The sequence below is a fragment of the Stegodyphus dumicola genome, chromosome 6 (genome assembly GCF_044657685.1).
Source record: "Stegodyphus dumicola isolate Sdum_Otavi_A_Nest chromosome 6, ASM4465768v1".
NCBI classification, from domain to species: Eukaryota; Metazoa; Arthropoda; class Arachnida; order Araneae; family Eresidae; genus Stegodyphus; species Stegodyphus dumicola.
Window position 1 is genome coordinate 143482402 of NC_140773.1, and position 25934 is coordinate 143508335.

Here is a 25934-nt window from a genome sequence, read left to right on the forward strand (position 1 = left end):
AACATAGAAAGATCTTGAATCCGGGAGAAGAAATGAATTTAAGGGACAGCATAAAATTTAGAATCCGTAATTTTGAGATCGCCAATTTATTGTATTTTGTTATATTTTAAATATCCCCCTTCAAAAGAGAGATTGGGATAACAGGGTGACAGAAAAATAAAGCATTAGAGCAGCAAAATACGAGGGATATAATTTTGAAAATACGAAACATAAAAATAACTTTCAAACAATTAGAAAAATTATAAGTCGTAAAATTTTTACTGAATTTGACATTTCACTGAAAATCGTAGAATTTTGAATTCAATAATAATTTTAAGCACTATTTTCTTTTAAAACAATTGCACATTATGTCAAATGAAAATTTTGTAAATTGTCTTGACGAAAATAGTTCCACAAAGTAAATGTTCAAATTTTTTCACAAAGTACAGGTTCAAACGTTTTTCATGTAAACTTTCTCTCAATTTTCCCTAGTTTTATACAGATATTTATTTATATCCACAGTTGAAAGGTTGGATGAACTGGCAAATATGTTTCGTCGGTCAACAACTTGTTTATGCCCTTCTTGCCCAAGCAATGCAGGTGTCTCCATCGGAATATTTATCAGATCTAATATCACTGAAGAGTAAGTGATTAAATTCTAATTTTTCTGCTCCATAGTAAATTATAACGTTTTCCAAAGCTTAATTTAATACTCCTATACATCATGTTCATAAAAGTGCTTAAAGCACCCTTTATTTTCGCAATCATTGGTCGCAGACTTATATGTTACAAAAACATTTTAAACTATGCAAATGTTCATATTCTGGCATTTTTAAATTACGGATTCGCTAATCTTGCAAAATACAAAGTGTTTCGTATTGAATGGGACAAATCTGTGAAAGCTATAATTTCTTTAATTTGATAAATCAAATTTACAGTAAAACTATAGTTATTCAAGTTTTTTTATATGTTTTACGTGTGCCCGTCCGGTAGCATAGCCTAGTATATCTATACGGTATTCTAGTTCCTATTACACTCGTGATAGAATATCCTTTGTTAATGATTCGAGTATTTCAGTTATCCGCTGCTTCAGTTGCTATAAGTCCCGGGGAATTGGAGGTACGAAACTTTTGTCTTTAATAAAACACCATAGGAAAAATCTACAAGGGTTTAGATCTGAGCATCTTATTGGCCAGAAATCGCATATCGTTTGACGCAGAATGGCCAGTCCAGCGATGGGGTAGACCAGGGTTTCTTAAACTTTTTTCAGTCGCGACCCTTTTTTATCACTAAGATTTTCTCGCGACCCACCAGGACTCCATAATATTTACAAAAATTTTGTGGGACCCCATATGTATTGCGCAAATCCAACACACGCGTGAGTGAAACTGTCAATATTTTCACGTGTACTGTAATATACTATTGCAGTTTTAGGTTAAAAGAAATTTCTCCCGCCTTTTTGGAATGTCTTCGTGGTGTGGTGGTCTGCACACGCTGGGCGCGTATTCCAGACGGCCGCGGTTCGATTCCCGGCAAAGGCGTTGTTAATTTTTCATCACTCCCGCTTCCAGTCAACTTAATATCTCTACAGTTATGCCCGAACTAAAAGGATGGTGGTTGATGATTCTCCACACCTAGGATTTGGCAATTGCCCCCCAAAAAGAACTCGCCCTTTAAAAGGGGGAGTATATAAGGCATTTCTCCCACCTTTTTGGTATGCCTTCGTGGTGTGGTGGTCTGCACGCTGGGCGCGTATTCCAGAGGTCCTCGGTTCGATTCCCAGCGAAGGCATTGCTAAGTTTTCATCTCTCCTGCTTCCAATCAACCTAATGTCTCTACAAGGTCATTAATTTCTAATTTTAAAACATAGAAATTTTAAAACATTTTTGAGTTATATAAAAATAAAATGATGAATTTAAAATGAGCAACTAAAAAGCCTCTCCTCTATTTTTTTTTAATTACATGTTACAGTTATATGTGGATGACAAAAAAAATTATCTTATTGAAAACATTTTGGCGTTTGGAAGATAAAATAAAAGTAGTAAATACTCTATCAAGGGTATCGAAAGATGTATATAATTTGAAAGGTACTATAAGGTATTTTTCATTCTTTAAGAATTACATTTTTGCTAAAGTCTTCTTTAAGCATAACATTTTGAATAAGCATAACTACACAAATTGCTATTATCCATCACACAATGAATGTTTCTTTTATGCGGAAGTGTCTTGTTTTTCGATTTGTATGGAAGTGTCGTATTTCGAAATACTATCAAAGCGCTGTCAAAAGAGGTTCTAAATGTAAACAAAAACACTCCATCTGGAGAACGAAGCCCTCGTAGCAGTGCTTCACTCGTAGTGCGGGGTTGGCCCCTCCTTTCTTTCTTACCTCCATGATCTGGTTAGTTATTGTTGCAAATATTGCAAAACTGCGTATTTCAGAGAATGTAAATTTGATAATTACAGTACAAAAATAGTCTTTTGCGTGAATATGTAAATATTTATTATGTTATCGGGCTTTGTGCGAACGTTAGTAGAGTTCTTGAGTAGGTTACATGAAGACGTTATTGTGAAATGAATATTTAACGTGGTAGGTTACTGTTAGTATCGAGCAATTGGTACAAAATTATTCAATCTTGATTTGTAGTTTGCTTATATTTGTTTAAATTAAATTTTGTATTATTTAGTAATTTGTGATTCCCATTTTTATGTTGTGCTGAACTATTTTAGTATTTAGTACTGAATCGTTTTCTATTAGTATCATTTATTAGTATGAGTAGGTATTGTTGCAAATATTGAAAAAAATTCAGGGTAAATGGAAATTTGATTATTTCAGCGCAACGGAGAAGCAACTGCATTAAGAGGGTTCACATGGGTTTTTAATTATGTAATTTTTGGTATATATGTTCGGCCACCAGCAGCTGAGAGGTAAAGTCTGAACACTGGTAATTCGGTCGGGGCCAGAATCAAGCGAATTAGTTGCCTGCATGTGTGTTCCCTCCGTTCCGTGTAACTTGCATATGAGCCAATTACTCTTAGAAAGACCTCAGAGAAGACATCTCCCCTCTTAGACAGGTAGTTCTTTTATGCTTTGCCATAAGTAAAGAAACTAAACCATTTGTTATGTATATTTCTTTTAGAACAAAAATGGCATATAAAGAATTTCTTACTATAAAACGGATTTTACATTTTATCTCGAAAACTACCTATTTCTATGTTTAATTAAAAAAAATTAAAATTTGCTAGAGAAACTTAAAGGAAGATGGGTGAGGGCGGCAGTTTTAAGTTTTTGCCCCACCTAGGAAAATTGCTAAAGCCGGCGCTGAAGCTGTAGTATGAGAGGAAAATATAATATTTTTAAATTTTTGACGGAAATACAACTAATCGTGCTTTATAAGTTTATTTAAAGGTTCAATATATTTTAAGACTTAGCTTAAGAAGTTAAAATAGAGGGAATTTTAAAGTAATTTATTTCACAACATAATATGCATTAAATTAATTAAAAATAAGTTAAATAAATTAAAAATGCAGAAACATTTTATGCCACTCACCTGTAGCTCCAATCTCTTCAGCTGTGCTGATGCAAGCATTTCTTCTTATTACCGAATTTTTGGGGCGTTTATCATTAAAATTACAAATGTACGGATATTTGAGCTCATTTATGAGAAGATCACCAGTCGCTGTTGGAAAATGGGCGTCTGGCATCTCTATGAAGGTTACTGTCACATTCTTGCCACTAGGTGGCGGGCATCTCTTCCTTTACTTTTGCTGTAATTAAGTTCCGAGAACTAGTCGAGATTGGAACCGCTCTGAGGAGCGTAAAGACTCAGAACTAAAAATGTACTGTTTTAAAATAATTATCACCTACCTTGTAAATAGTGTATATTAGCTTTTTATTCCAATAAATAATTAAAAGACAAGATGGCCTGCTAATTGTAATAGAAACTCTTACTGGAAAACGTGATTATTAGAAGCCTGGCGTCGAGAACACTGAAGATGCAGCAGGTAAGGAATTTTACATTAATTTTATTGTAAATAGAAGAACCTGATGCAACATTTTTATGGCGCCCGAACAGGGACTCGAGGTTTTTTGAAAAGTTCTAATAAAGTGAATTCAAAAGCTGATCTTGAAGTATTCAGCAGAAGAATAATTTTGTTTTCTAAGTAAGAGTTAAATATTTGTTTTTCATGAGACGTATATTTTTTGTGTAAGTGCTTGAATCTAAGAAAGATAATGGCTGAAGTAGATAAATTAAAAAAGAAAAGAAGTATCTTAAGAACTGCCGTTACAAAACTATTTAAGAAAATCGAAAGTGAATTAAATAAATCTGAATGTAGTATTAATGAGCTCGAAGAATTGTTAGAACAGCTTAATGCTAAAACCGAAACGCTATCTAATGCCGATGTGGAAGTTCAACCAATTCTGAGTGTAGATGAATTCGAAATTACAGAACAATATCGCGAGAAGATAACGTTATGGAAATTCAGGCTTAAGAAACGGATTAAGGAACTTAATCATGACTTAAATGCACCGAACACACAGCAAAATATAAAAGATACACCTAATGTTAAATTACCAAAACTTTCGATTCCCGTATTTTATGGGAACAGTAGTCAATGGCTTACTTTTTGGAATAGTTTTGAGTCCTCAATACATAATAACGAATCATTGAACAAAGTAGACAAATTTAATTACCTGAAAGCATATTTAGGAGGAACAGCTGCTAGTTGCGTTCAAGGATTTCCGTTATCGCCAAAACATTATGATTCAGCAATTCAAATCTTACACGACCGTTTTGGAAGGAGAGACACTCTTATTAATGCGCACATGAATAATTTGCTGAATATTGAATCATTAAAAAATGCGAATGACATAAAAACATTTCGTAACCTGTATGATAAAGTACAAACACAGATTAGATGTCTCGAAGCGTTAGATGTTGTATCGGAATCTTACAGCGCTTTGCTGTGTCCGATGATTTTGAAGTTATTGCCTTCAGAATTAACGCTTGAATTTCATAGAACACAAAATGTTGGCACAGATTATAACATAAAAGATTTAATGTCATTTTTACACGCAGAACTTTCATCCCGCGAACGCACAAGGTCAACGGTTTCGCAACAGCAAAAAGTATACGATCGGCGACAGTCTTCTTTCCCCCCTGCAACGAAAAGCGCATATGGTTTCTCAAATAGACATAATAAACCAAAGATTCCGACCGCTACAGATTTGTTTACAAAATCTGAATGCAGGGAGGAAGATATGAACTGCGTATTCTGTAATCAATTCCACAAGATTCATGACTGTAGTTTCGTTTCCGGCTTATCATTACAAGAAAAAAGGGACATTTTAAAAAGAAAATGTGCTTGCTATAAATGCCTAAAATTACACCATTTGGCTCAAAACTGCAGAACAAAAATAACTTGTTCTATTTGTAAAAAACAACATGCAACTATTATGTGTAATAAACAAAATCCTTCTGTCGAAGTTTCGGAAATTAAAAAAGACAAACAGATAGAAAATAAAGTACTTTCAAATCAAGCAGGATGTTCAGAAGTATATTTGCAAACTTTAATTGTTCGCATATATGGAAGAGGGAATAACCAATTTGTTCGAGCGATAATTGACACCGGAAGTCAAAACTCATACATAAGCAGGTATGCAGCAGAAAGGTTACAATTAAGAAGCTTAGGTGAACAAAGTGTAACCCACGGACTTTTCGGTGGCATAGAAGTTTCAGAAAAACATAAACGTTATAGAATAAAATTGGGTAGCGTAGATAAACGGTATAATTGCGAAATCAATGTATTGGATGAAAGAAAAATATGTTCTTCGATCCCTAAAATCAAAAATATACACTGGATTAGGGAACTTAGAAGAAGAGGAATTTACGTCAGTGATGTTTTTGAAAATTGCAGATTATTTCAGGAGAATCCCCAAGAGATTCATTTGTTGTTAGGGGCAGATGTTGCTGCAAATTTATTTACAGGTAAAATCGAAGTTCTTCCTTGGGGAAGATTAGTTGCTGTAAGCACAAGACTTGGGTGGACAGTCATGGGGAAAGCGAACACTGACAATTACGAAATAGAAAATTCCTTTTCCACGCTTTCGTTATCTTTACATATTTCTGATGCCACGCTGTCAGAACTGTGGAGGCTTGATGTTATCGGAATAACAGATCCAGTTACAAAAAAGGCTAGAGAGGAAAGGGATTTGCAAGCAAAATTGCAATTCGAAAATTCTGTATCTCTAAACGAAGAAGGGCGTTATGAAGTCGCACTTCCGTGGGCGGAGAATCATGTACCACTCTCCACCCACAAGGATTTAGCGTTGAAACGTCTACAATCTACCACCCAGAAACTTTTATCTCAAAATTTATTTTCTTCATACAATGCAGTTTTTAATGACTGGTGTAACTTAGGAGTGATCGAAGAAGTTAAAGAAAATATTGCGGTTGACTATGGACATTATTTACCGCATAGACCGGTGATCAAAGAAAATAGCTCAACACCAATTCGACCGGTGTTTGATGCGTCTGCGAGGAAACAATCGTCTCCTTCTCTAAATCAGTGTTTGGAGTGTGGACCAAATTTGATAGAACTAATTCCATCTCTTTTGTTGAGATTTCGGGAAGGCAAGTTTGCTGCTATAGCAGACATTGAAAAGGCTTTCTTACAGATCAGTGTAAGGCCTCAAGATAGAGACTGGCTTCGGTTTTTCTGGTGGAATGATGTGGAAGAAAGGAAAACGAAAATATTTCGTCATACTAGGGTAGTATTTGGGGTTAAGAGTAGTCCTTTCCTTTTGGCAGCTGTTATAGAATTCCATCTACAAAAGTACATGAAAAATTCTTCATATGATACGGAGATGGTAGCTAAACTCTTGCGTAGCTTCTACGTAGATAACGTTGTTGCCAGTTTTGACAAAGAATCCGAGATGATCCAGTTCATCGAAAAATCTCGAGAAATAATGTATGAAGGAAAGTTTAATCTTCGAGGTTGGTTACATAACGGAGATAACTTGAAACATGAAACTATTTCACCCGTATTGGGTCTGTTATGGAACTCTCAGAAAGATAACTTAACTTTGAATCTGAATTGGCTAGAAGATTTTGAAATGGGTATAATAACGAAGAGAACAATTCTCGCTGTAACACACAAAATATTTGATCCTATTGGTATTGTGAGTCCTGTTCTCTTGTATCCTAAAGTATTGTTGCAGAACCTATGGAAAACAGGAATTTCTTGGGATACTGAAGTCGACGAGAGTACAAAACAAAATTTTGTGAATTGGTATAAAAGCCTTTTTCTCTTAAAAGAAATATCCCTCCTACGTTGGATACATTCCAGCAAGGACAATAGGAAGTTCTGCAGCATTCACACATTCTGTGATGCCAGTAGTAATGCGTATGCTGCTGCAGTTTTCTTGAGAACTGTGACGAATTCTGGAGTTGAAGTTCATCTGTTGGCATCGAAGTCAAGGGTAGCTCCCGTGAAATATATTACGATCCCTCGTCTGGAATTGATAGCTTCCACGATAGGTGCCAGACTATGCTCTTCTGTTTTAAATGGTTTACAATGGCAAAATGTGGAAACGCATTTTTGGACGGATTCTACAACAGTTTTGACATGGATTCAAAGGGAAGAGATTGTCTGGGCTGTCTTTGTGGAAAACAGAGTCAGGGAGATTAGAAAACTCACAGATCCAAAAACGTGGAAACATATTGCTGGAACAAAAAATCCAGCTGACCTCCCATCAAGAGGTTGCACCGCTAAACAACTTTTAGCAGTTAGATGGTGGGAGGGCCCCGACTGGCTGAAGAAAAATCAGGAAGAATGGCCTAGACAAAGGAAAATACCGGACATGGAAATAGTGAATTCAGAAAAAAGGAAATCAGTCATTTCTGCACTAAATACGCAAAGGGTAGAACATTTTTTTGAGAAATATTCATCTTACCATAAAATGTTCAGAATAACTGCTTGGATATGCAGATTTATCAACAACTGCAGAAGACCAGATTCTAAACAATCAGGAGAACTCACGGTCCCTGAAATAGAAACTGTAGAAAAGAAAATATGCAAGATAATACAGATAGAAGCATTTGGCAAAGAACTTAAAGTTAGCAACCTTTGTACCTTTTTTGACTCAGATGGCCTTATTCGGTTAAAGACCAAGATTACTAGAAGAGAGGAAGAAGAAAATTTTCTCTGTCCAATTGTATTGCCCTCAAATCATGACTTAGTTCATAGGTTAATTTTAGATTACCATTTGCGACTATCCCACGCTGGTGTGCAATTCGTACTAGCCAATATTCGACAGAAATTCTGGGTCCTGAGAGGAAGAAAAACAGTACGTAAAGTTCTTATGAAGTGTGTTCGCTGTAGAAGATATAGCGCAAAGAATATAGAGACTGTTCCAGCACCTCTTCCTGAAGATCGAGTTAGAGATGCTCTGGTGTTTGAAGTGACCGGAGTCGATGTAGCCGGTCCTCTTTATTTACGAAAAGGAAAAAAGGCATGGATCTTGCTCTTTACTTGCGCGGTCTATCGCGCGATACATCTTGAACTGATAGAAAGTTTATCAACAAATGCGTTCATCTTGGGATTAAGGAGATTTATTGCCAGAAGAGGTCGTCCAAGTATTATTTACAGCGACAATGGCACTAATTTCGTTGGAACTGAAAATCTTTTAAGATCGATAGATTGGAAAGAAATAGAATGTAATTCAACTAGTATGAGAATACAGTGGAAGTTTAATCCGTTGGTGGGAGAGGTTGGTACAAACAGTGAAGAAGATGTTGAGAAATGTTCTCGGCAAGTCCTGTGTCTCTTATGAGGAAATGTTGACTATACTTTGTGATATCGAATCAGTAATCAACTCAAGACCCCTTACGTACCTTTCAGAAGATCCAAATGATCTTACGGCACTAACTCCTTCAATGTTTCTACAAGATGTGCACGACGTCGGAGTACCAGACTTAGACTACCTGGATACCATCAATCTGACAAAAAGATACAAGTTCTTGCAGAACTTAAGAGAACATTTTCGCAAAAGATTTCGTGATGAATATTTAGCTATCCTAGTGCAAAAACCATGTAAACGATCTACTCGGACTATCAACAAAAATGACTTGGTGTTTGTCGGCAGCGACAACAAGAAGAGAATAGATTGGCCAATAGTTCGTGTTGTAGAACTATATCCTGGGAAAGACAACGAAGTACGTGTTGTCAAAGTGAAAACTGCAACGGGTGAACTCCTAAGACCTGTGAAACGTATTTATCCTCTCGAACTTGATAGACCTAACTTGTTTAGTGACTTCACCATGAACAGAAAAAACTCTGCCGATAAGTGTGACAGTGATATGAACTATCAAACTAGATATGGACGTAAAACTGTAAACCCTGTTACATATTTTTAAATTGCTATACTAATTTTTGTTTCTTTTCAGTATTTTAGAAATTTAATTGTCCTAACAGTAGTCAATTGGAACATGTTATCTTGATATGGTATGAATGTAATGCAGAAAATGTTTAGATGTGTAATCCTTCTTTGTAAGTATTAATTTTAGAGCATTAGTTACTTTTCATATTTGTGAAAGTTGTACTTGAATTTTTGTTTGATTATTGATAAATTTTGTTTTGATTTTCCCATTTTATCGAGGTAAAATCAAAAGGTGGGAGGATGTCACATTCTTGCCACTAGGTGGCGGGCATCTCTTCCTTTACTTTTGCTGTAATTAAGTTCCGAGAACTAGTCGAGATTGGAACCGCTCTGAGGAGCGTAAAGACTCAGAACTAAAAATGTACTGTTTTAAAATAATTGTCACCTACCTTGTAAATAGTGTATATTAGCTTTTTATTCCAATAAATAATTAAAAGACAAGATGGCCTGCTAATTGTAATAGAAACTCTTACTGTAAAACGTGATTATTAGAAGCCTGGCGTCGAGAACACTGAAGATGCAGCAGGTAAGGAATTTTACATTAATTTTATTGTAAATAGAAGAACCTGATGCAACAGTTACATTCTTCTTGGCATAAACTCGATTTATGTTTTCGCTCTCAGCGGTCAATTAGCAAACAATTTGTCGGTACCTTTATTCAAGTTGGCAACGATTCATTTACATCTTCACTGAGGCGTCCGGCATTTTGATGACAGTTACATTCTTCATGGTATACTTCATAACGATGCACTTCATAACGGTAACTGAACTTCATAACGATGCTGGCACCCACTGTGTTTTGACTGATAGCAGTCAAATAGCAAATAAGATGCCTGTACCTTTATTCAAGTCGGCGAGCGACGATTCACTTAAATTTTCATATAGGCATCCGGCATCTTAATGAAGGTTACATTCTTAATAGTATAAATTAAAGTTTCCGAGCACTTTTGGGTCTTCTGAACAGCAGCACATTAGAAAAGGTACTGCTACCTTTATGCAAGACGACGGCATCGATCAAACTCCCTCCATGCGCCACTGTTATTACGAGTATTGTTGCGCGTAGCTGCAATTCAGTTTTCATTATCAGCTGGCCTTCTTATACAATAAATATATGTGAACCATTATTGTGCGTACATAGCTCCATTTACAGAACATAATATGGCTATAGATGTATGTTTACTAATCTTTAATGATTATAAATTTTCATAGGACTCTGATGCGCTATCAGACTGGGCGGGCTGTTGCAGAAATGTTGCGAAAGAGATGGAATCTAGGAAAATGTGATGATGACATTCTAATTGTCTTACTGACGCATCAGAACATTGTAAGTAATTGTTTTCTTAAAGATTTACTACTGTCAAGTTTAAGGGCAGTTTTAAGTAAAAGCTTTCATATAAATTATATGCATTTACGTAACTATTTTTTTAATTTAAAGTTTTTAATTACACTAAGAATTTTAGAATTAAAGAACCATCTGCTGTAAAAGTCACTGAGTGCTTCTTTTGATATATGTATGAAGGTTGGTTTTAAGATTTTGGTGAATTTTACAGTTGTAAGAATGACTTAAGCAACGTGCAGTTATATCGCATTTTGTAAAATATGTAAAATTATTAAATGCAATATTAAATTGTTTGTTGTTGATGTTAATTCACGTAAACTTTTAGTGGCATATTTTTTAGAGTCAGATATTTTATATTATCCTGACCAGTAGCTTTACGAATTCTGTGTTTTCTTGTAATGTTCTTTTACTAATTTTAGCAACAGAGATTCTGTTAACTCCTCACCTTATGCACCTCACTTTTTTGCTCTTATCACTCAAGGAGGTTAGGATAAACGAAGTAAGCCTCCTCCGTATGCCTCATGCATTGAAAATGAAACCATGAAACGTCATGGAATGACGTCACGACTTATTATGGCCCGCTGTCATAAATGAACTTTTGGTTGGTTTAGTTTACATTCTAATTGCTGTTGTCTACAGGTTAGCTTTCAAAAATTATTTTCTACTTAGTGCATAGAAAAATCACAAGGATTGCAAATAACTGTTTTAAACAAGGAGATTAGAATAGATGGATTAGGCGTGACATCACAAAAATGAAGCCATGGACCTTATAAGAGATAGACTAACCTAGTGGGCGGGGCGCGTGTCACCGACATGTCCGCAAGAAAGAGAAGGGACGATCTGGTTTACATTAACACTGAAACTATATCATGAACTGAAACTATAACGGCGTTTTTATCACATAACTCTTTTTAATTATTAATTGTGATACGTTGTATAGTGATGAGATTATGAAAGCCATAGTGTTTTTCAAATAGGATTTAATATATATCATTAAAGCACTTTTTACTGCATTTCGCACATTTTTTTCACGCGTAATTCTTGTACAAACATCTTTACTTTGGTAAAACGGTAAAAACTTTAAGCTCAAAATTTATGAACTGAATTTTGCGTAAAAATAAAGTAAAATTAAATAAGATCGATAGTACGTGATGCTTTGAAATAAATAAGGTAAAATTAAACAAGATCTGATAATTTTTCTTTTTTAATTTAATGAACATTTTCAGGCAGTGATTTTCCAAACTATAATAACATTACGAAACGATCATATTTATTTGATTATATGATCATTAAATTATTAACATTAAAGTGAATTAGTTATTTTAATAATTCATAAATTTTGGAGCATAACATTTTATGAGCGCAATGAAGGGAAAGAAAAAAGATAAAATAAAATCTAAAAGCACTCAGATTTTATATTACGCCCAAAAGGAACCTTTTTTTAAAGTTTTATGTGTTACCTATATTTATTGAATATCATGTTCTTCGCCCGTAAACCACATACATTTGAAAACAGCATATCTTTAGAATTTCCGCACTGGAGATAAAACTGTTATTTTCCGTACAGTGCTCGCTCTATTGAGTTTGTTAATCAAAAATTCGTTAAAATTTTACAAAATATGAAATAGATTAAAACACATTCGAAATTCGGCCGTCCAGATGCCCATGTTCGGGTGGAGGATTACATTATTCAAAATTTGATGGCTGTAGATACTGTCGTTTTTGTCACAGTGCGAGAAACATACACGTATTCATGCAGATTCTTCACTATTTAATTTCTTTACATATAATGCAGGGCGATAATATTTGGTAACAACAATTTGCAAGGGGAGACAGACATTTAAAGTAAAACAGCGCAAAATGCCGCTTCGAAACTAACAGCCTTTCTCGGCTACCGCCGCTTTGGGCTAATAGATTAAATTAACAGTAAATAAAAATATCTTATGTAGAACAAAAATAAATTTAAAAAAATAATTACTATAAAATACAAGCAAAATTAATTATTACGGTTAAATACAATTTTATTATTAGAATTAAATGTATAGAAATTTTTAAGGAGTCAAAAGTGTTTATCACTATGATGTATTATGAAATATAATTGAAATAAAATTCCTTTATAGAAATTATGCTATAATACTCATCTATAATTTTAAAAAAGCAGCACAATTTAGAATTTTAAACAAAACTTTTGAAAATTCATTTTTAAATATTTTAGTATTTTTTACTTATTTACACCAATAAAAAGCATAAAAATTGCAAGAGAAAATTGCTTGTTTGAAATTTTCTATTAGTTCAGATTAAAAATATTATTTTCTAAAAGAAGTAGTTACAAATTTTCTTAGAGCATAGGAAAAACTAAAATAATATCCAGTTCTGAAAGCATGCAATAGCTTTATAATTATTTGGAACGTTAATTATGCTTGATAAATATGCTAAATTTTTAAAAATCAATCTCAATTTCAAAAATAAAAATATGTAGAAATTCTAATTTGTGAAATGAGGCGCTACAACTAGCTTTTTTTTGGTAATTATACACGCTGCAATAGGCAACCAATGTTAAATTTCTGCAAGTCGTCCCTACTCCTCCGGATGTATGAAGGTGACAGCCGGCTGCGCCTCAGACGAGGGAGAAAACCCGTTTGGGTTAGTCTATTTCTTATAAGGTCCATGAACGAAGCCAAGGAAATGTCAACAACGTGACGTCACGACTTATCGTGGCCGCCATATGGCGTACGGATAAGACTACGACATGTATTGCTAAATAAAATTACACCGAATTTAAGAGCAAATATCAGTGTCCGCAGGTTCAGAAAAGAGTTCTTATCGCACAATTTCCTTAAAATACCATTGAACTTTCCACTGATCTTCTTGGTTTTACCATGTACATATTTGTCTTATAATTACCATATACGAGTACATATTTTCATGTAGTTAGATTTTGTTCAATTTGAAACAGCTATTTGCAATTCTTGTGATTTTTTTATAAACTAATTAGAGAATCATGTATGTTAAGCGTTAAAATTAGAACGGGATACTTATAAACATTCAGTGATGAGTAGCTAACATCTAGACAACACCGATTAGAATGTAAACAAAACCAGCCAGAAATCCGCATATGGCAGCGGCCGTGATAATTTGTGTTTATGGATGACAACACCCATCCTCACCGTGCAAACATCGTAAGCGAATGCCTTCAATCGGAGGATATCACCCGTATGGACTGACCAGCATTCTCACCGGACTTGAATCCAGTAGAGCACATGTGGGACATGCTTGGCCGACGAGTTGCAGCCCGTCAACCTCCTCCTAAATGTCTACCGAAACTTCGGAGAGCATTGCTTTTTGAGTGGTGTAATATCCCCCAAGATCAGATCTATAATTTGATACTTAGCATGCTTAGGCGTTGTATGGACTGTACTGCATCGTCTGGGAGACATACAATGTCTTAACAATCATACCAACCATATAATATTGATTTTTTGTAAATAGTTTTTTTTTTTTTTTTTTTTTTTTTTTTTTTTGTAATTTGCTTCAGGGAGAAAAAATTGCTAATTTTTTTAATAATATCAAACATATAAAATTTTTTTTTTTTTTTTGCTCTTTACCTTTTGTTTAATAAATAAGCTTTACAAATAAGTCAAATTTGTTTTGCTTCTAACTCTTCCTTTGCCTGATTTTGCATTATCCTTAATTTATGGACATAAGTGTACTTAATGAGATGAAGAAAGAAATATATGATAACATCTGAGTCCAAATGCTATCTTTACATGCATAAAACTATGCATATGAGAAAAATATTTACTCCAATTTGTAAATAGAAGTCTGCACTTTTTATTGCAGTCTATATGAAAAAGATGTTCTATAATAATAGCCAATACAGAATTTCATTCAATGTGAACTTAACTAATATGTATACATTTACAGTGTTTAATTTCCCATTTAATAACTGCTCTTAAATGTACTGTCTACATAAGAAATACTCATCAAACAGAATGAATTTATCTTATTCACAACGAATATATTCAATTTACTCACATATAACTTTTAATGTTAACAATGGATATAATCAGGTTATACACAACATGTATTCTGAATCTTACACTTTAAAAATCAAAAGAATGCAAGCACTGAAATAAGAAAACACTAGATTCATTGCAACACTTCCAGTCCTTCTCAGCTCAATTATATATATATAAAAAAAAACTATACACTTGAATTTTCTTAATCCACAGGTGTTAGTAAATGCATAATATTCGAGGCTAATTAGCTTGAGTCATTTTCTCGATGTAAAGAGTGATAATATGCTGTGAACATCAATCCAAATATAAATGCGTAATAAAAATCATGAAAGTGAAATATCGGCGATTAATTAAACGAAAGCACTACGAGATTTTCTACTATTACGCTATACATTTATAGCTGCAAAACAACGGCAAATTAAAACGTAAACAACATACGTTCACATGCACGAAGATTTAGTGTCACAAGAGCAATAGAAGCTCATTGGTCCATTTTCGAAACCCCTCCCTCAGTGGCTACATTAATGTGCACTTATGAAATATCCAGGGCAGAAGTTCATCTCTGATGTTCTGTCCTGCCAGACCTCCACAGTTTGGAACATATTAGGTGCAGGGGCTTAAGTTCAATTAGAACCATAAAATCTGGTTCCAATACTTCTAAGGATTTTATTGAAATTTTAATTCCAGTTGAAACCCAAATGGAATGACTTTTGGTATTTTAATTTATTTAACAATTTGTCATTAATTTAACTTATTCATCTATTATTTTTTGAAATGTTTTTTTGTTAACATTTCCTGTGATTTTTTTAATTTTAAAAATTAAACCCAGATTAGGTCATCAGTTAACAGCCTCATGCAACGTGCATGAAATCACTGAGCGATAATACATTCGGCAGTGAATTCTACAGAATTATATTTGTTATTTTTAGAAGTTTACACCAAACTCAGTATTGTCATGTATTGTTACTACATGTGGTTATGCATCTTATTAATAAGCTATGGTTCAAGATTTGTTAGTGTAGTAATCCATCTTAGTCTCCTCATAGCTCAAGTCAAGTTTCATCATGATCGAACAATTTTAATAAATGCGCGAAATTTTCTGATGCGAAAAAATAAATATATTAAAAATTTTAATTTTTAACCTTCATATCGCATTACATTTTAATTTGTTTTTATCTTTCTTTCATAGTCAGATTTCAGCATGGGTTCTGCTGTACGGAAAATTCTCTCTGAGCAAACTGCTATGGAAATATTGAAAGAGTGCAGAATACATTTTGATTCTGGGTGGTTCTATCAAGGTCTTGAATCAGTTGTAAACTCATTCAATGACGTCATCGTACAAATACAGAAGGAACAAAAGCAAAGTTACAGAGGTCTGATGGTTGGAATAGCTTTAGGCTTTGGTGTGCTCTTAGTCTTAGCAGTAGTAGCTTTCGTAATTTTACATTACCAGTCTCGTATCAGCAAACAAAGATGTTCGGTAAGTTTTTTCCATTAAATATTACATTTTAAATTCAGTAGCGAAATTTCTGGTAAAAAATTGCCTTTCATAATGTTATCGCCATGGAACATGTGCGATTTATTCAGAGTATATTGAAAAGTCTACACGACTAATATGTCATAGATAATTGGTCTTAAACTCAGTGTAAGAAATGAATCAAGAAAGATAAACAAACTCTCAGACTCTGATAGTTGTCTATGATGACAGTTGTCAGTATGTCAGATAGTCAGTAAAATGATGATAGTTGTCTATGACTATGATAGTCTCAGACTATGGTCAAGTAACACTATAAGGTATTCTCTCCCTCCTTTCTGCATGCCTTTGTGTTGTAACGGTAGGATACTCAGCACATATTCATAAGGTCCAGGTTTGAGTACCAGCGAAGACATTGCTCATTTTTCATGTCTTTTGCATCAAAAAAAAAAAAAAAAAAAAACCTAATATCTCTACAGTGGCACCCAAACTAAAAGGTGGTGGATAATTTTTCACCAGCAGAATTTGGTGATTGTGTCTCTTAATCCCTAGTCGTCCTTTAAATTGAGGAGTATATAAGGTATTTTCTCCTTCCTTTCTGCATGCCCTTATGGTGTAATGGTAGAAAACTCGGTGTGTATTTGAGAGGTCCAGGTTCTCGGCGAGGGCACTGTGCATTTTTCAAGTCTCCTGCTTTAAAATAATGTAATATTTTCTCCCACCTTTCTGCATGCCTTCATGGTGTAACGGTTAGTACACTCGGCACGTATTTGAGAGCTCCAGGTTCGAGTCTCGGTGATGGTATTGCCCTATTTTCACTTTTCCCACATAAAAAAATCCTAATGACTCTACAACACTTTTAGTAGAAGCGTACAAAATTTTAGCTTTTACACGGGCTCTCCGCAAAGAAAATTCTTATTAGAAATTGTGTTAACAATTACCTCTAATATATAAAATTAGTACCATATACAAAATTACCTTTGAAAAAAATCATCAGAATTAAATGGCTTCAATTATTTTAATCTGGTGAAAAGAAAAGATGTTAAGCATTGATTTCAAAGGGCATAAACAAAATTTAATTTCGTTAAATTAAAAAATAATTATTTACTATTTGAATACATGCATGCATCCTTCTTTGATGTAAAAATTATCTTAGAAATTTGCATTCTAAGGTTTACATTCATAGCTGTGTTTAGCAAACTATATATATCAAAGACGGCAAACTGCTCATTTATGGGATCAGATCAGAACTGCTCACTCACTAAAATGAATTGGTTCTTTTTCCATGACTCACCACTCACTAGCAATAACTTTGATGAGAAAGATCCAGAATATAGAAAGGTTAGCAAGGATGGAGCAAAGAGTGAAAAGAATCGAACCAACAGTGGGATCAGGACCAGTTAGCAAGGTTGGAGCGAAGAACAAAACGAACTGAATGAAGAGTGATTGGAAGAACTGAATCAAATGCTAACCCCCTGAACTGATTTCTTTCAACTGTAGTTTTCAGATTCCCTAACACCTCCAATCTACACAGCCTAACAAAAAAATTCTAGAATAAAAACTTTTCAAAAAAACTGGTAAGTGACAAAAATTAATTTAATTTTTAACACTGGGAGCATGAGTATTCTTTTCTTCCCTAAAATGGGAAGTTCACACACTTCCAGCTTCCTTTAGCGTTTGCTCGCTCAGTAAACGGCTCAATTTGTGAAAGATAGCAGATCACTATTCCAGGCATATTTCAAAAAAGAACTGTCTGTGAACTTTAAGAGAGCTACAATTCCGTTTTCTGGAGGAGTAAATTTGCTTAGTAAAGTTAAATGGTTATTTGAATCAGTTCGGGAGCAGATCATCGAACTCTAATATATATGGGTTTTGAAGGTAATTTTAATCCCCTAACTTACCTTGTGTGTTCGTACTAATTCAATGACGATAAACATTTTCCCCCCCATTTCTTTCCAAGAGACCTAGATATAAAAAGTCAAATTTGTATATTTTTTGCCAAAAGCTGCCATGTAATCAAAAGCATTGTAGTATGATTTGTGCTTAAAACTGAAACTTTGCGTCTATGATCACTCATGTGTTTGAAAAATATCTTGTTAAATTAGTCTCAAAAGTGACTACTTTTCAAACATACATGCTAGAGAAAATGCTACCATAAACTGTAACACCAACAAGGCCAAATCATAGGACAACTAGTTTTATTTTACAAATTCCTCACAATACAAAGATGAAACCATTATATACAAGCAACAATAATTTTTGATATTATGATCCAGGTAGCTAAAAGTTATTGGCAGAGTTTATCTGCTGTAACCTCTCATGGTTTTTGTCATGCCAGTATCTGTAGCATGATAGACAAGAAGTGTTCGATAGGAATGATCTAGTGAATGAGCAAATCAAGAAGGAACTGTAGCCTGCTATGCTTTAAGGAAGTGCTAAATGTTGAGTGTGACTTACAGTCACTGAATGTCTTACTGGCAGGTAACTCTAGAGTGCTCCTAAAATGTCTGTAAAGTAATGCTAACTTCACAGCACAGATGTGCATATCCAACCACATCTCATACCATAACTACCAATGCTTAGCTGCTATGATGATGCATAACAGCAAGATTCCAAGAAATGCTCCTCATGATAGTACCATATGCACTCTCATCCATTAAAATTTTGCCTGAAGGATCATCATGATGTTCATTCATTCATGTGAATCATTCAATGTAGCAATGTAGCTGCAAAATCCTATGCTTATACTGTCAAAGGTAAGCTATGCAACAGCTGCCGTGGGAACATTTGATGACCATAAAAGTGATGTCTCATCACTTTAAGGCCTGTGCTAAGATGCATGATGTGGTTGTATGAAACATATGAGCTGTTTGCATAAGATGTCTGCCCTCTAGCATATTGGTGTTTCAAGGTTGTTGTGACTTTCATATCCTTCTGCTCATATCTCCTGGACATAGCAGCTTCATATTCTCGAGACAATGGTTGAATTTCACTTAATGCAGGCAGCAGTTTTGCGGTATTTGTCCTCTTATTTGAGGCAAGCTCTACACTTTTAGCCAAGCAAACCAGGAAAAAACAAAATTCTTGGAAGGAAAACTTATCTTCTTTTTTTTCCTTTTACACTGAATTTTGGTGATGCTGCAGACGCCCATTATTTGCATATGTGCCATATTGCTAATCATTTTTATGATATATCTATTTTGCAAATTTTATTTGGACTGTTTCCTTTATAGTGCTGCAATTTTATTGGACAGGAAAGTATTCTGTCAATTTTTATCTAATTTAACACAGTTAGTCATTTTTTAATTAGTTTTTTAACATGCAATAAATATGTTAAAAATGCTGTTGGAAAGGCTACTTCAAGAAACCAGACTAATCTGTTTAACTGGATCTAAGAACTATTACAGATTTGTATATCTATCATCAATTCTTTTACTGATTATTTCTTTTGTTTAGGAAATTTTGAAAATAATTATTCAGTTTATACTTGAGACCAAATTTACTGTGATAGCGGTATAGAAATTTTATATTTATTAACAGGTCTTTATGGTGTGATTCACACAATGCAATAAAAACTGATCATAGTAAAGGAAGCTCTTTTACAAAATTTTACACCATATCAGATTTAAATTTAAAAGTCAATCTTAGTTTGACACTGGTTTAATAATAAAAAAAATAAAATAAAATAAAATAAATAAATAAATAAAAAAAAAAATAGTGCATTTTTAAAGAAACAGGCAAAGCATACCCTTTCCTCCAAAGTGCAAAAATATTGGTTGAAAATATATCATTGAAACAGATAGCTATGGTAAAGAAAATGAAAATCATTTTGATATTTATCATGAAAAGCATAAATCAAAGGAATCAAACTGATGAAATTTGGCTTTTAAAAGCTTCAGAAAAAATTGAATTGGAATTAAAATCATTAATTAAAGTTGATGCACTGGTGCATGTGGAAGGCTTCAAGAAAATTCACACCGATTTAATACATCTTTATAATTTCAGCAGAACTAGCATCAAAAGAAAAACTGAGACTTGATCATTTGTTCTTTTCACATATATCAGCCACAGAAAATTTATTTCTGTTTCATTATACAAAACCGATATCTTTAAACATGAAGTAGTAATACTACCTTAATTTGGCTGTTTTATGTCAAATCAGACCTCAAAAGGAGTGTTACAAATTTTGCAAGAATTAATAGTTTAAAATGAAGGAGAAACAAAAATAAATAAATAAGTAAAAATAAAAATAAATCTGAAAGTTTTAAGATTTTATATTACGCCCAAAGGGTTTTTTTTAAAAAACATTTTGTGTGTTACCTTTATTTACTAAATATTATGTTTTCTGTGCTTAAACCATAAAATTCAATTCAATAGCAATATCACAGAATATATATATATATTTAAGGAAAAGAATATTCTAACCTAGTAAGCAAAAAATATCCGTTACATTCCGAATTCTAAATATTTGTTTACATAAACATTTATCACAAGGCCTACTAGGAAAAAGATATCAAAAGATATCAGACGATTGCAAATGCACAATCGCCAGAGATCACATGATCATTTTATTTTCAACAATTTCAAAAGTGAATCAACAAAAATGCCAAAATGAAATTAATAGCCCTTCTGAGTAAATAGCCCATTTGGGCTTAAAAACCTTCTTTAGCAGATTTTGGGGGTTCTAAAAAAGAGGGATCTGTGTCCAATCCTCAAAATCAAGCACCAAGTTATGGTAGTTGTTTCGTCCAACTTTAAATCATTGTTTCTTAAACTCTGGGTCCCGACCCCAAAAGTGGTCGCAAGGTAAAATGTTTATGTCATGAAAATTCAAACCCTTTACTTTCTTGAATACAATACATTTTTTTACAATGCAATTATAAAATCATAATATTGATCAAGTTGAGCTGTATATCATATTTGCATACTGAAAAACACAATTAAGTGCACGATAACAGCAGTGTTGGTTTACGATTTCAGCACAAAAACTATTTCAGGACCAAAATGCACTACTGTAACTAATGTAGTTAACACATTTTTAGTTAGAAAGTTGATTTTGTTTCCTCACAAGTGCATGCATCGCAAGAACAATACATCATATATTACTGTTGGTTGACTAAAGTTGGTGTTTATTTTAATAATTAATTATGAAATTTATTTTATTTATATTTTTTGATAAACATATAATGGTAGAACTTTAGTCTGAATGAATAAATGGTAGAACTTTAATCTGAAAGATAATAATGCAAACAGCAACATTACAAAGTCTCATCAAGCAGGATCTAGTAATTAGAATGGGATATTTAAGAGGGAAGAAAAAAAAGAAAAAAGATGCAAAAGATGATGAAGATATGAAAAAAATTGCAAAAAATTCCATTACCAAATAACAGTTTTGCTAATAAACTTTCTGAAATCAGTAACAACCAATCTGAATGACTTTTTACTCAACATATGGAAAACTCACAACTCACAAATGTACAATTCAAATTGATGAAACAAGGAATATTTCAAAAAATAGGTCAATTATTAGTATATTTCAGATGCATTTATAAGAAAATCATCAATGAAAAACTGCTATTTTATTGCTCTAGAAGAACTTAACAAATGGGAAAACATACATAGTAAAGCTGAAAATTTTTTAAAAGCTGAAGCCTTCATAATAGAAAAACTACACTGGAGTATCAGATTATGCAAAAGTGATGACAGATGAAAATATTGTTTTTAAACCATTTGTTAAAGCTTCTGGTTAGAATAATATAACTTTTAAACTTTTATCCATTAGGAGCACTTGCTGCATAAAAATTAGCATAAGAATTGGACAGTATGATTCATGATGTTGTCAGAATTTATTATTACATGCAGAAGAAATGTAGCATCCATGTGGTGACCAGGTGTGAAAGACTAGTCCCAATGTAGTCTATGTGTGCCATAAAAGGAGACTAAAATAGTTACCCACTGTCCAGATGTATAGCTGGATACTCTGCTGCTGGGAATTATATCAGGGGACTGGTCTTACATGTTGGGCATTGGGCCTGAGGCTACACTCCAGAAAAATCCTACAATTATGGAATTAAAAGAAGAATTTTCTGGACTATCATTGTGGAGGCGACTTGGAAGAGAATTTAGAGACCTGAGGTTTAGAATTTGAAATTTGTGTTTGCTTTACAGAAGCAAGGGACCTTTTTCTTTTAACGTAATTAATGGATGATTATAAAATTGACTTCATGGCACTTCAGGAAACGAGATGGACTGGACTAGGAATTCAGGATGGCAGAAATTACACTATATGTTATAGCTGTTGTAAGGTATATTTTAATTTTATAACACTATGTTAAGTTTATGACACTTCCTATCTCTTTACAATTCCTTACCAGAATGAGATTTTAGAATCACGTTAAATGCAAATGAGAATTAGAAAGTATTTAAGTCAAAAGTTCCAATGACTGAAAGAGAGAGTTAGGATTCCTGAATAGTGTGTGTTTGCCTTTGGCTACGTCTCTCTAAACTGTTACTACACTCAGCCATATTACATGCCTTTTAATAGCTTCACTGGCTAATTCAATATTACAGCTAACTAGTTTAGAAATGTTAGCTTTGGCTAAATCTCTTTAGTTAGACATTAATTAGTTCTTATTTCTCACATTTTGTGTTTAAGTCCAAGTGGAGGCTTTTCTGTACGTCCCGAGGAAGGGGCCAACTGTAAAATCTTTATTTTGAGCAAATAAAGGGTAATTAACCCTTCCTGAGTTTACGTTTCTGTTCCAGTTCACTAGGTTCCTTGACATTGCATTTAACAAGATCAAAGCGAAGAACACTACACTGTGATTATGGGAAGCATGTGCTTGGCATGGATTTCATTGACCATAAAAGGATTAGTCATATTATTGAGAGACCAAGTCTCCCAGGTTATGCAGGATTAGATTGACAGGTAGATACTTTAATTATAGTTTAAATAATAGACATGAATAAGCTGACGATAAGGATGAAAACAAGGATACTTTCTACGAAAAAGTTCATGCATTGTATTCTGCCACTCCTAAACATGATATCAAAACTATGCTGATAGATGCAAATGCTAAGACACAGAAGGAAAATAGGTTCACACCTACTATTGTGGCCATAGCCTACTTCATAACTCAAATGATAACGGGCAGAGACTAATATTTTTTGCTAAGGAACATGTTATGGTGGTGGTAAGTACTTATTTTCTAAACCATCACAAATAAGTATGATATTCACAAAATGACTTGGTCTCCAGATGGTGACACTTTCAATCAGATTGAACATGTCTTAATTGACACCAGACATAACTCAGTCATATTGAATGATCATGAGACATTCTCAACGAAATACAAACTTAGTACCATCTGTTTGATACACAAAAAAGGAAATGTGCTTGATTGCAGTAATTATAGAGGAATTACTCGTAGGTCTTCTGTTCATATTCTATAAAATACTTCCAATTATTCTTTGAAGAGGGTGGGGGGAGACTGACTACTGAGCAAATTTTCAACCTAAGGCAGATATTTGAAAAATGCTGAGAATTTGAAATCAAAACACACAATCTTTTTATCAATTTTAGAATTCCATATGATTGCATTAATAGGGAATTACTCTTTCAGGCCATCCATTAATTAAATATTCCAGTAAAACTTATTGCATTGGCGGCTTTGCCTCTTAAGGAAACCAAGATACATATTCATTTACAAGGCGACTTCACAGAACAACTTGAGGTCAAGAATGGACTGAGACACAGAGATGCAATGGCATGCTTCCTGTTTAATACTGTACTTTAGGCATTTGTGGCAATGGAAAAAAGGAAATAAATAGGCATTCATGGCAATGGAAAAAAAAGGAAATAAACAGGCATTCATGGCATTGGAATTTTAATGAAAATAAAACTAAATATATTCCTTGTTTGAAATCTGACTTACCATTTAGTCAAATTAGTAGCAATAGATTTGATAAAGTCTACAGTTTTTCATATCTGAAAGTGGAGATGAATTGTAAAAATGAGATAACTTCTGAAATACTTAAAGGAATCTCTGTTGCAAATGGATGTTTTCATGGCCTCAAGAGCTATTTAAAATCCAGCTTCAAGTTAAGAACTAAATTACTTCTTTGCAGGATGATCTGTTCTGACCTATGCGTCGGAAGCTTAGGTGCTGAATTTACGTGATGAGGAAGCTTTGGGGATTTATGAGAGAAGGATATTGCACTGCATACTTGGCAGGGTCCATGTCCCTGCCAAGTATCACAAAATCTATTAACCTGATGCAATAAAATTCTTCAAACTACACATACTTAAATGGGCTGGTCATCTGGCCAGAATGCATGAAGATCGGTGTTTAAGAAAATCTTTCTGGCACAGCCCATGGAACCAGACCTCAGCGTAGACCCCTCCCCCTAATTGAGATGGATCGATTGTATGAAACATTTTAAACGTCAAAACATGAAGAACAGTTGCCATAAGCAGTGATGCCTGGAGAAGACTTCTGGAGATGACCAGGGCCCACCCTGGGCTGTCGAGCCAATGAAGGACAATATGGATATCAAGAAGTGGGTGCTGAAGAAGATTATTACCATTAAAAAATAAAATTCTTATATTTTTAACTAATCAAAAATCTGATCATCCAACTGTTTTTTAAAATGACTTTGCTTATGAAATCTGACCTATTTTGTCATATATTTTTTTAAAACTAAACCATCTTAGATTGTCCGTTCAAAGAAAAAATATATTAACTTCAAATAATTTAAATATATTAACTTCAGATGACAAAATTGAAGGTTTTGTTAAAGAGGTTAACATTTGGAAGAAGAGGGTGGAAAATTATTCACTAAAAATGCTTTCAACTATCAATAATTATATAATTGCAAAAGTTTAATTACGAAAATTATTGCAGATCACATAAAAACCCAGAAACACAATTTTGCAAATATTTCATAATGAATTTTGATTTCAAAAAGTTATCTTGGATTCAAAAACCACTTTTGATTGATATTAATGAGATTTTATAGAGCTATTGACTGCACCAACATGTCAAACACTGCACCAACATTTAATTTGTAATGCAGCAAACAAAAAGCACACCCATCTAATTAAAACACAATTTTCTTTCATTAATTAATGCATGAAACAAATCCTAAGACTGCTTCATCAAAAAAATAAATTATTTATGGGAAGTATTTATACTTGTATATTCTGGGTCATGAAAAAAATCTTGATGGCGAAAAGAAGTCACGAATTAAAAAAGATTAAGAAGCACTACTTTAAATTAACCAGTCTATTTCTTTGTACAAACTTGATTATTTTCTTTAAAGGAAGTACCATTACACAAGTGCAACAAGAAATAAGAAAAAAAAGAAAAAAAAAAGTTAATGTATGCTTAAATCCCAAAATTTCATGGCACATCTTGTGAAACTTCACAGTACATCAACTGATAAACAAATCAATTGTAACATATTTTATACTTTATTGCTATCATTTGAAGAGCAGAAACATGAAAAAATGACATTGTGTTTTTTTTATTCTCCAAGAGAAAATCAATATGAGATAGTACAGACTATTCAGATATTATAGAATATTTCATGCACCTTGATGTACAGTGATCTATAATTTAAAGACTGCCTTTTAAGAGTAATATTTACTATAATTTTAATCATTTTTTAAATTTGTTAAGCAAT

The 25934-nt window shown here is 33.5% G+C and overlaps 1 protein-coding gene across 3 annotated transcripts in view; it reads left to right on the plus strand.

The window, feature by feature from the left end:
* Positions 1–25934, plus strand: part of LOC118183844 (uncharacterized) — a 50644-nt gene that overhangs the window by 23338 nt on the left and 1372 nt on the right. For all 3 annotated transcript variants that reach the window (XM_035353458.2, XM_085818937.1, XM_035353451.2), the window contains 3 exons: positions 502–622; positions 10628–10742; positions 15966–16256. In XM_035353458.2, the coding sequence (XP_035209349.1) occupies positions 502–622; positions 10628–10742; positions 15966–16256 (527 nt within the window). The remainder of the gene's footprint in view (positions 1–501; positions 623–10627; positions 10743–15965; positions 16257–25934) is intronic.